This window comes from Peromyscus maniculatus, chromosome 22, assembly GCF_049852395.1.
Source record: "Peromyscus maniculatus bairdii isolate BWxNUB_F1_BW_parent chromosome 22, HU_Pman_BW_mat_3.1, whole genome shotgun sequence".
Classification (NCBI taxonomy): domain Eukaryota; kingdom Metazoa; phylum Chordata; class Mammalia; order Rodentia; family Cricetidae; genus Peromyscus; species Peromyscus maniculatus.
In genome coordinates, this window is record NC_134873.1 from 59851868 (window position 1) to 59864135 (window position 12268).

At 43.3% G+C, this 12268-nt stretch overlaps 1 protein-coding gene across 34 annotated transcripts in view; it reads right to left on the reverse strand.

Moving 5' to 3' along the window:
* Positions 1–8532, reverse strand: part of Nrxn1 (neurexin 1) — a 1071743-nt gene extending 1063211 nt beyond the window's left edge. For 15 of the 34 annotated variants that reach the window (XM_076559345.1, XM_076559352.1, XM_042267516.2 and 12 more), the window contains exons 1-2: positions 7948–8532; positions 3333–4978 (exon numbers count right to left, since the gene is read on the reverse strand). In XM_076559345.1, coding sequence (XP_076415460.1) covers positions 3333–4104 — 772 coding nt within the window. In that variant the 5' untranslated portion in view covers positions 4105–4978; positions 7948–8532. The remainder of the gene's footprint in view (positions 1–3332; positions 4979–7947) is intronic. The other 19 variants (XM_042267521.2, XM_042267520.2, XM_076559351.1 and 16 more) reach the window with 3 other exon arrangements.
* Between the last annotated feature and the right edge of the window lie 3736 nt (positions 8533–12268).

The window sequence follows — 12268 nt, forward strand, 5'->3', positions numbered from 1 at the left end:
GTAGTTGAGCCGTGATAACCCTCAGGATCAAAAATACCAGTGGTGCATAAAGTACCTGTTTCTGGGACCATTTTGTATGTATTTCTGCTCTTTGAAAAACACCTCATCTCCCCTCCCACCCACCTTCAAAAAAGCCAAAAAAGGAAGGAAAAGGTTTACTTAGCATATTAAAAGAGACATGACTTGGAAATATGGTGTTTCTGTTCTTATCTAGGCTCTGCCACTAACCTGATCATGAAACACAACTTTTCAGGTGTTCTCTCTCCATCAGTACATAAATATGTAAGTAAATAAATAGGTAAATCTTATTAGGATGACAAAGAATTCATTCAAGAAAAATATTCTTGAATGAAATTCATAGACAAATTGTCCCAGGCATCTAGATGGGGAAGATAAAACCAAACCATTCCATTCTCACTTTATATTATCATCATATTTTTAGTTCTTATTTTTTATTTTGTTTTGTTGTTGTTGTTCAAACAGCCTAGCTGTTCTGGAACTTGCTTTGTAGACCAGACTTGCCTTGAACTCACAGAGATCCGCCTGCCTCTGCCTCCCTAGTGCTGGGATCAAAGGTGTGCGCCACCACTGCCTGACTGTTCTTAATTGTTTTACATAGAAGGTTACTACAATATATTGTACTTCCTAAATTAAGTGTAAAAGGAATTGAAAGGACTGGGGATGCCTTAACTCTGTGTTTAATATTTGCTTAACTGTAATCTTTCCTGCACAATTTCTGTAATGAATATTTATTTATTTTGTTTTTAAATTGGGTTTATAAAGAATGTGGTAATCAGTGTAAATACTGAGAGGAGACAGAGCTTTGTTTACACTTCATCTGAATAGAAATCATCTCCCCCAGTCGTCAAGGCATGATCGGTGTTGGGAGAGGCATCCACTCCAATTAATTATTCAATAGTCACTTGACACACATGAAATGGAGAAAATAAGCAAAGCCAAGCCAATGCTTCTGGGAAGACAGACTATGCCTTAATCATTCTATTTCCCATTTCTTTGATAATCACAAGAACCCAGTCTTTTGTTTTCATGCCATGACTAGTGGTGAGCTTTGCATTCTTTTTCAGCTCACATTTTCAAAATGAATCAATGCTCAGGACAATTCTGATGCATTTACTTTCTTGGGAAGATTTTTCATAGGCCTCGGATACCATACTGCTCCAATATTCATCCTGTTAATTCCAAATTATGCACCTTACAGAAAGAACTATGCATTTGCCAAAACAAAATGTATTTTGGAAACATCTAATTCTGTTTCTCTTTAACATTCCCCTTTTTTTCAAGCTTTCTCCAGTCTTAACTGTTCCTCATTATGCATGATCCTTGGATCCCTACATTAAAATGCATAGAAATATTTTTAAAATTCATTTAAAACACTCTCCCACACAGTACAAGCTGTCATTGTGTCATATTTGTTTCTTAATTTAAGAAAGGAAGTTATATTTCATTAAGTTGCCTTCTTTATCATTTAAAGTGGCATTAGGATGCTTAGAGAAGTATTTTCTCATAAAAATAATATTTGCCATTCCTTATTAATCAATACAAATGTATGCAACTTCAGGTTGTACTACTGAATTCATCTCATCTAGCTATCATATTCAGGATTTACAGTTCAGCTAGATTTGGTAGAGGAAAAAAATTGTTGTTTTATTTTTGTAAAACATGAAATCTGATCTTATGTTCACGGAAATTTACCAGTAGAGATGAAGTTCAGTATGGGACATGGGATACAGTCATCTCTAATTACTTAGACCAAAGAACCTAACACAAACCCATATGAAAACAAAGCACGGGTAATAACTCTTAAACACCCCACCACTGTTCCCATGAAAGCTACAGAACACTCCTGAATACCACTTTTCTTCCTCCTAACTAACTCTCTTTGCTGTTTAAGCAGTTACAAATTTCATCATGTCTGCCTTTCTTTAAAAGCCAAATGAGAGAGAGCTGCCAAGTCTAATAAGAATTACAAAGGCTGGCTCCTCGAAGCAGTATCAGCCAAAGGGGGGGGGGGATTTTTAAAGAAAAAAGAACAAAAACCCAAAGCCAGACATCACACAATAAAACACAGCCACACACAGAGCTTTTGGGCCCTGTCTTTCCAAATCAGATATAATTATAATAATTGACCTTTTCACATCAACCATACGTGCTATCTATCCATGCACTAACTGCCTTGATTTGACCCCAAGCTATATACCTAATGAAAACCAAGACACCTCTCTTGTTTAGCTTCTAATATATTCATGTTTCACCCTAGGCACATCACTCACCCCCTTTCTGTTTATAAGTTTCCCTGCATTTATATAAGAATAATTACCTTGGTCACTGTCATAAAAATAAATAAATAAATAACATAGAAGAGATACACAGAAAGCTGTGTTTTAGATGTAAAGGGGTGAAAATAAAGCTTAGCTGTACTTTGTTTTAAGCCCTGAGGACCACGGAAACAACTTGACTTCTGCTACTCACAAAAAATGTTATCAGCTGGATATCTATGGAAAAATCTCTTACCATCACTCACATGCATCTTGTTCAATAGCCTGGACAGTCTTCCCGATCCAGCAACATCTAAATTGCTCTAGTACTTTTGTTACCAAGCATTTGTTAAGCATGAAATACATTATCTCATCTCTAACATTCCTCACCATTAGCTGACCTGTCTCACACTTGAAGAAACCAAAGAAATCACAAAATTCAACTTGAATATGGCAAATCTGGGGATTGGGACATAACCATGGAAACCAATACTATTTTCCCAAAGCCTCCTGTTCATGAAGGAAATCTCTTTCCACAACCAGGGGCAGGTCTTGGATCTGCAACGTTACCCAGGGCCTAAGGACTGTCGAGTGTGCTCTGACCAGGAACCATGTGGACAGCTCTACCATGGATGGCCCAGGGCTGCTTACCCTGCACTTAATTTTCTCACCAAACACATGCTCAGTCTTCTAGACGCTTGTCAATACCTTACAGGCAAGGTCTGTGTACTATAGCTACTGGTGGTCCAGGACAGTACAGGGCCATGTAGGTGGGCAATGGCCATCGAACTACAGGAACCTGACAACCTTGGGCTGGGGTTTTAGGGAGGCCATTCTATTGGTCACTTGGAAGGAGGTAGACTTGCATGGACGGGGCCTCGGGAAGTGAGGGAGGCTTGCCCATTCCGAGGCTGCAAAGGGAGGAGCTATCTGCGGAGGGCAGCATGGCCTTGAGGGACAGGCCTTCACCGGGAGGCATCCCGAGGAGGAAGGCCCCATGCACCGGCCTCCCGCCCAGCCCAGGCCGAGGCTCCACGGGGGTCGGGCAGGCCTTACCTTGGCTGCAGTCCTTGCCGCGGAAGCCGGTCCTCGAGCAGTCGCACACGGCCTGGTCGTCGACCACCGAGCAGACGCCTCCGTTGAGGCACACGCCGCCCTCGCCCTCATCGCCCGCCTCGCACGGGCTCCCCCCGCCGCTGTTGGGCGGCTCGTCGTCCAGCTTGACCTCGCCGCTGTCCACGGGCAGCGCCTGCGACGAGTTGACCCTGACGTCGCGGATCCAGCCCTTGAAGGGCTCGCGCTCCCTCACCGAGGCCAGGGTGAGCTTGAGCGCCGCGGCCCGCAGTTCGGGGGGCAGCCCCCCGACGAAGAGCCCGCTGAAGACCGTCATGTCCCTGCGCTTGGACTTGACCTCCACCCACTTGGCCTCGGCCTGGTCGATGTAGAGCGTGGTGTTGCGGAACTGGCGGCGGATGCGCACGCTGTGCCACGCCCCGTCGTTGACCGGCGTGTCCGCCAGCAGCGTGGCCGGCTCGGCGCAGAAGATGGAGAAGCTGAGCTGCAGGCGCCCGCCGCGGGTCAGGATGAGCTCCAGGAAGTCGCAGAAGCCCTCGTCGTCGAAGTAGAGCACGAGGCCGCGGGCGCTGCGCGTCTTCAGCTGGAAGCTCATCTCGCTCTCGCAGCAGGCGTTCCACTTGGGGAAGCGCGTCCACTGACCCTCGGCACCCGGGAACTCCAGCCCGCTGCCCAGCTCGGCCCAGCAGCCCAGCAGCAGCAGCGACAGGCATAGGAGAAAGCAGCCCCCGCGCTGGACCAGCGCCGACCCCATGCTCGGGGCTGGGGTGCGGCGGGGGGGAGCCGGGGGCGACAGGGTCGAAACGGTCCTGGACACCGTCAAGGAGAAATGGGGGTCCGTAGAGGAGTGGGAGGGAGGGGGCAGGTGGGCGTGGGAGGGGCGCACCCTCCTTTAGCTCTTTTTTTCTTCTTCTTCTCTTCCAGCAGCCCCTTCCTCGCTCCCAGTAGTCCCCTTCCAACTGGAAAGCAGAGACCCCAGTGGTACAGGGTAGCCACAGAACTTCCAGGCCAAAGGGAGGAGGCACTTTGGAGGCAACCTTCTGGAAATGATGGCCACCGAGGCTCAAAGATCACTGATCCATTTGCATCCAATGATGTCAAGTAAGAGCATCTGTAGCTCCAACAAACACTTCACTCTTCCAGGAACAACACCTGCGAGATATCACCGCTGGTGCCCGCAGAAGGAAAGAGAGTCAGGAGGCAACTCGTACTTCTCAGGGACTGATGGGAAGCCAACAATGCTCCAGTATCTTTGGCTCTTGAGAAGCCTTGAGGATCCTCCAGATGTTGGCCCCAAGAACAAAGGAAGAACGAACACGAGGAACACCAGAACAGCTTCAGAGGCCTGCTTCTTCTGCCATATCACGGGCTTCCAGCACCACTGAAGTCAAGAACAGATTTCTTGTGCATGCCTTCCCGGGCTGATTTCACTTTATGTTGACCAGCCCTGTCAGTAAGACTCAAACCCTGTTGTGAAACAGCCAGAAGCTGTTAGATGGTGAAATCAAATCCCAACAGCTCTCCGATTTTCTCCCTCTGCAAGGCCACACTAAGATGCTTGCATGTCAATTGGTTGTATGTTGCTGATGCATTTTGATTTTATTGTCTTTTTATAAGGACCCAGAAATCTGTGGAAATTAAAATAAAAATTAAGACCTCTATTCAATTATAGTATTATGCAAATCATTACTCAACTAGGAAAGCGGGTATATGACCAATGATTTTATCAAACCAAAGAATTAATTTTGCTGGATACAGGTGTGTGTGTGTGTGTGTGTGTGTGTGTGTGTGTGTGTGTGTACACAGTAAGGCCAAATATTTCCTACTCTGTAATGTCACTCTCTTAACAGCAAGCTATTACAACCTTGAGTTTACCATATCTGTTCATTGGTGACCAGAATTTTAAGAACAATTTGGTTATGACGTTCTTTCCAATTGTCCAAAAAAGTTTTAATTTCTAAAATGTGTGAGGAGAGAAATGGAATGCCTTTTTAAAGGTTTTCTGCTTACACCGTGTGCTAGTTCCATGGAGAGGTGATACAACCTGTTCAAAGCCCAGTTAATGGCCAATTTTATAACAGGGAAAATACATCAAACTTTCAGCAGGAAGATGCTAGCTTACATTTGTATAGCATTCCTATCACTTGTCTCCCAGACAACAGGACTGTAGTGGTTTCTTGGGAGTCTCTTTAAAATTTCAAGCAAATATATTCCTCCTTTTTTTTTTGATCAAATACATGATCTGTTATAATATAAAACATCTAACTGGAGCCAAATTTGGCAGTATTTATGTCCTTGCTGCCATCATATTAGCTATTTCAAAAATGGGTATTTAATATTCTGCCTAACAGTCTGGTGATCTGACTCCTCCTCAAGTCTTTATCTGGCTGTCAGCCATTAGGACTTGTGTGGTCAGAACAGCAGTTGGCGTGTATGTCACCTCGGCTGTTATGGCTCCAGGATGCTCGAGTTTAAAGCCATACCTTTGAATCAATCACGGAGCTCTTGAATCACTTCTTTTTATTTAACTCTCACTGACAGGCTTTTGAAATGGTACAGAAACCATAAATCTTGAAGGAGGGGCTATGAATTTTTTAAACCAAATAACTCACATTTTGAGAAAAAAATTAAAATGTATCATTTGGTCATTCCAATGGAACATATCACCCTCACCATGTCTCACTATCTCCTACACACACACACACACACACACTGCTCCAAATTTACTGCTTGGACACAGAGCTCACTATCTAATTAACACTTTTCCCCCCTACAAGCTGAAACTAGCAGTAATTGATGGCACTGCATTGTGGCTGCTCCTCTGTGGAGGGAGCTGAAAGCATTTCTCTTCAGTTCAGAGCGATCCCTACAGGTGTCAGCTGAGAGCCATCAAGCTAGGGGATCCCACTTCAAGTTCCTCCCCAGATGAAATTGATGATAGGTTCTCTTCTTTCAACATAGACACACCACACACAACACAGACACACAGACACACACACCTCACAGATATAACGCACTCATACACTTCTCCTTACCAAATGGTAATAAAAATCTCAGTTGCCTATTTATTATGGCTGATACATTCCTCATCCTCAGCTATTACAAGTCATATCTCTCCTACTCCTGTGCCAAACCCAAAGAAAGGTGCTTTTAAAAATGATCAATAATAGCATATTATTCAGTATACTTTCATGTTTAAGTAGGATGTGGAATATGGTAAATGTTCAGTATTTAGCAAAATTAATCTGAAATATCACAAGAGTATTGCTTCGAGGCCATTCTCAGCTTGTTTCTCTCTCTATGTCTGTCTCTCTGTCTATCTGTATCTCCTTTGGTCTCTATTTCTGACTCTGTGGGGGAGAGAGAGAGAGAGAGAGAGAAAGAGAGAGAGAGAGAGAGAGGATAGAGACAAATTGGGTAACTGACAGTTGGAGCTTATTATTGTATAATTTTACATATATCACATAACCTTTTTGCACCCTGTCCCCTGCCCTCCTCATCTGAGGCACACCTTGACCATTTTGGAAAGGATGTAGAGAAGGAGGAGAAAACCTGGAAGAATGTATGTATGTTTGTGTGTGTGTGTGTATATATATATATACACATATATATGTATGTATATATATTCTTATGTATGTATTTGTATATATATTCTTATCACAGGGGAGGTCAACTGGCTTTCTCAGTTCCTAGAGGAAGCTCATTGTGTGAAAGACAGTATCTTTATTTATATGGAAAAAGAGGATTCTCTCGGTGCCCAGAAAAGACCTGGAGAGTTCACAAATTAGAAGATGAAATAAAGGGATCTGAAAAACAACCATACTGCAGCCAAAACAAGAAGCGCTCTAATTCAAAAGCTGCCTAACAGCCTCATTAATCTTTTCTCTCGTTTCTAGAACAAAATTCATTCCCAAGTCACTGGAAGGATCAATACAGTATGCTGATCGGCTGCAGTTGCATTTATTTTATCATGTTTTCAGTGACACACATGCACGCACATACACACACACACACACACACACACACACACACACACACCCCTTACCATAAAACCTTTCAATATATATCCCTATAAGGAATCTGAAATCTATGAGAGAAATATTACAAGTTTTATCTTTTTGGCTCTGGCTTTTGCAAAGTACCTCAATACCAATGCACACCCAAAATTCTCCCTGGCTTTCCCGCCCAGTCTCTAAGCACCATCCCTAACACCAGTGCAGTTTCTTGGAGCCTGAAGTCTATTGCACAAATTAAGGATGGGCACAGTCAGGGATGATGGGGAAGGAAGAAAAAGAAAAAGATATAGATATGTTTTATTTTATTGTTTTGCTTTCTAACTGCCTTTCCCTTTTCTTTCTTTGGATAACAAATCACTGCATTTAGCCTTTAAGTTACTACCTAGTTCCACCATCTCATCTTCTTGCCATTTGAAAGGCTACACGCAAAACAAGCAAAATCTACACTCCTCCACCCTCCCACCACCCATCCTTCCCTCTGTATTTGTGGCAGATCCTGGCCCACTTACGACAGGGAAAGATACCCTTCTCCAGCTTGCCTCGCCCCATCCCCTCCCCCAGCCCAAATTGAGCTCCTTTACCTGCCTGGTTATTCCCCTTAGCTCCAGCCAGAGCTTGAAGCATGCATCGGTCAAAGCGAATTTCCTGAGGTCTAAGGATAAGGCGACTGCTGCTGCCTTTTTCCGAGGCGTCAGGCTTGAGCGTCTATCTCCAAGAGTGCGGAAGGGAAGAACATGCAACGGAGGGGAGCAGCAGGGGGAGCAGGAGGAGGAGGAGAGGGAAAAGGGGAAGGAAGAGGCGGTGGTGAAGCCCGAGAAGGCTGGGTTACGTGACGCCGGGTGCTGTCCTTCTGAAAGAGAAGGGCGGAGCTGAGCTCTCCGCAGTACCATGGAGAGCGGCCGGCCGGTCCTCTGGCTAGGGAACCGGTGGCCTCAGATGGCAGCCGCAGCCCCTTCCAAGTTCAGATGCTGAGAAGCAAGGTGCTTCTACCTTTGCATCGTCCCCTCGCAGGGGGAATCTGGGGGCGGAGACTTGCCACAAGCACTTCTAACTAGTCACTCGCCACCCTCCCTTCCGAGAGAGAGAGAGAGAGAGAGAGAGAGAGAGAGAGAGAGAGAGAGAGAGAGAGAGAGAGAGAAACCAGAGTCACGTAGCCTACTGAGCATGCCCAGGCCCCTGCTAGACCCACGAAAATCTTGTGGAGATTCCACTTCTCCGGGATTTAGTCATGATTGGGCGGGGGTACCTGAGAAGATGCCAGGAAAGGACTCGGCAGCTAAAGGGAAGGAACAGAAACCGAGGAGCTGGTGACTAAGACGAGCTCCGGCTCAAGGTGTGCACCTGGATCTCCAGTTCTGAACCCTTGCAAAACTAGACCCTCTTTGAGGAATGCAGGGGCAGGCGGGACTCAACACCCGCACTGGCTCCCTACTGTACTCAGTGTTCTGCCCCACCCCTTTCTGTAGCCCTGGACTGAGCCATCTGCCTATGCTGTGATAAAAGGACATTAGAGAGACCCACCAGACTATCGCTCCAAGTTGGAGACCAGACTCATGCTTCTGACAAGGTGCTTTCCTGGCAGTTTCTCCATCCTCCAGCTTTCCATTCCCTGCCTCCGCTTTGGGCATCCTGAGCTGAACCAAGTTCTCTACCTATTTAACTCTTCCCTCCAGCTCTTCCTTCCTTTAGCCTCTAGTAAAACCTGGAAAAAGTGCAGCGCAGTGTGAGCCTTTCTCACTGTGTAATTGGGCATGCCCAGTAGGCATTTCTGTATCTGGTGAGGAAGGAGTTAACTCTAAGCGAGCTTGCAGACAAAGTGGATAGAAGTCTGGAGTCTGTGGCTTTAAATTATGCGTTCAGTCCTTTGGACATTTAAATTCCTATCCCCGTTATATTTCTACCACAGGTTAGTTTTAGAGTAGAAATACCAGATGTTTTTATTTCAACATCACAGACTTGATAGCCTTAGCCTCAAATGCTGAGGTAAGAGTATTTTCTGCCTTCAGGCTCTTTAAAGGAAGAATGCAAGAGCTAGGCAAATTCAGGAGCCTTGAGATTTCCAAATGCAAGATTCTTTTGCATCCAAAGAAACCAGAATTCTCTCCTAACAATGAGCATATTTACACTTCTCCTATTTTTGCTCAAATGTATAAGAAAAACCTGAATACAGAAACCTCAGGTTTATGTCTATTTTTAATGCCCTTTAGAAAAAGCAGTTTCATCTAGTGATGACATGTATAGAAAATAGAATCAGATTGGCTGGGTGTGAGTTCCATGTCTGACATTTACTAGCTGTGACCTTGGCATGACACTTAGCCATGTGATACCCTCTTCATCGTCGTTGTCGCCTAGTCTATAAGATGGGTACAATCAACATCTCCACTTAATGTACATGAATACATGAATACAAAAATATTCTGAATTCTGCTTTAAGCCACTGCTAGCTGTTTTGATGAGTAACTCCAACCCAACACTATTCTGTCTGACACAGTGACAGGCACTCTGAAAGCTAAGACTTTATTATAAAATAGTGATGGCCAGCTTGTTCTTCAAAATTGCTTAAGTGTATTTAAGTCAGAAATGAAATCTTAAAAGTATAGCTAAGTCTCAGAAAAGTTGTTATTAAAGTTATGATATTTGTAAGTGGACATGAAATTGTGTTTAGCTTGACTCAGGGACTTTTCATGGTCTCCTGCTATTTACTGATAGCGCATGGGAGCAAGTGGCATAAACAACACACCAAAATTGGAGTGGGCCAGAATCGCTGACCCAGAAATGGAATGGATACCATATATTAAAAATCTAATTCAGACAGTACTCACGATACTCTCAAGATCTATGAACATTCTTCAGTGAAAATTGTGGTCCAACAACAGATTTCCAAGAAGTACACTGAAGATAGACAGGCAAACATGTCTGCCTTTCACTTGAAGTCTTGAGAAAGATTATTTGTCCTCAAAGTGTCTATGATCTGAATAACTGCACAGTCTACTTCAATTTTATTATGCAAATTTAATTTATTTGTTTACTTATTTTCATTGTAATGGGGTCAGAACCAAGGGCCTCATAGGTCCCAGGCAAGTGGTTTTCCACAAAACTATATCCAAGCCCTCTTTTAACTTTTTGAGTTAGAGTCTCACTATGTTGCACTGGCTGACACTGAATCACTAGAATTCACAATCCTCCTACTTCAATCTCTTGGATAATCAGCATTACAGACCTAGGCCATTGGGTCTGTATATTTTTGTTCTGTTTTTTGGTTTTTCGAGACAGAGTTTCTCTGTGTAGCTTTGCGCCTTTCCTGGAACTCACTTGGTAGCCCAGACTGGCCTTGAACTCACAGAGATCCACCTGCCTCTGCCTCCCGAGTGCTGGGATTAAAGGCGTGCGCCGCCACCACTGCCCGGCCGGGTCTGTATATTTTGATTTTATCTTAAATATAACAGTACTTCTATGGAGTCATGGTTTTCCTCCATCTGGTTTCTGTGGTTCTCTGGTGGAAAACAAACGTTAAAATCAATTAACATTTTTATGTTTTATTATAGATTTTAAAACAAGAAGTTATTAGTACACACACTCTCCCTAAATACAAGATATATATATATATGAACAAGACTATGTGTAACAATAAATCCCCTTTGAAGTTTTCAGATATAAAATGCTGACTGTTAGGCTTGCAGACAGCTTTATTTCTAGCACTCAGGAGACATCTCTGTGGATCTCTGTGAGTTCAAGGCCAGCCTGCTCTTCATAGCTCCAAGACAGCTAGGGTTACATAGTGAGAGACTATCTCAAAAAAAAAAAAAAAAAACCCACAAAAAAAAACAAAACAAAACAAATAAACATTGTCTGCCTTAACCAGACATAGTGGTACATACATGTAATCATAGTTACTGGAGAGACAGAGGCAGAAGCATTGCAAGTTTTAGTCCATCTTGGACAACTTAACAAGACTCTGAATCAAAACAAAATTAAAAATGGCTGATGATGTAATTAGTAGTAGAGCATTTACCAAACATACCCAAAGCCCTGTGTTTAGCACCTCCCCCAGTACCACAGTAATACATTAATACATAAATACATAAATATCTACTGTGTCTCATGTAACACAGAACAAATGTTTCTTGTTTTTCCCCTCTCATAAATATATAGAAGAGAAACGATCAACATCTACTTAAAAATGAAAGAAGACTCACAGTACAGTTTAGTGATAAACATTAATTTACTCTAAAGTTTTTTTTTTTACTATAATTTACCCTAAAACCATATTTATACTGGTTTGGTTTTTTGCTTGTTGTTCTGTTTTGTTTGTTTGTTTGTTTGATCTATGCGTGTGAGTTTCCTCACAGGTAACATGAGGATGGAAGTGCCCTGCTTTATAAGACAGAGTAATGACTCTGTCTTGTTCAGTGGCAGTTGTGGTTTTGCTCTGTGCCAGCCATGGCCGTCAAACTGCATACATTTAGTTAATTCTTGTATCAACCCTGCCAGACTGAGAGCTGTCCTCTCATTTTACCAGTGACAAAAATGAAGCAGAGACCTTATCCAGTGCAGTCAAATACACAAAGCTAGTGTGATCAACAATAAAAAATACAGGACTGCCCCTGACTGCCTTGATTCTTCACCTCTCAGCAAATGATATGATGCAAACAGCTTAGTGGTAGACAAAAAAAACATTTTTTATAAGAATTTCACTTCAAAATCTAGGAAAGAAAACAGTCGAATTAGGAATTTCATAATGTCATTGTTAATGACTGTATTGTTAGATATTTTTGTTATTGGTTGGCTTTGGTTTTTGTTTGGTTTGGTTTTTTGGTGACTTGATACAAACTAGAGTCATCTGGGAAGAGGGAACCACAATTGAGAAAATGGACCCATCAGATTAGTCTACAGATTAGACTG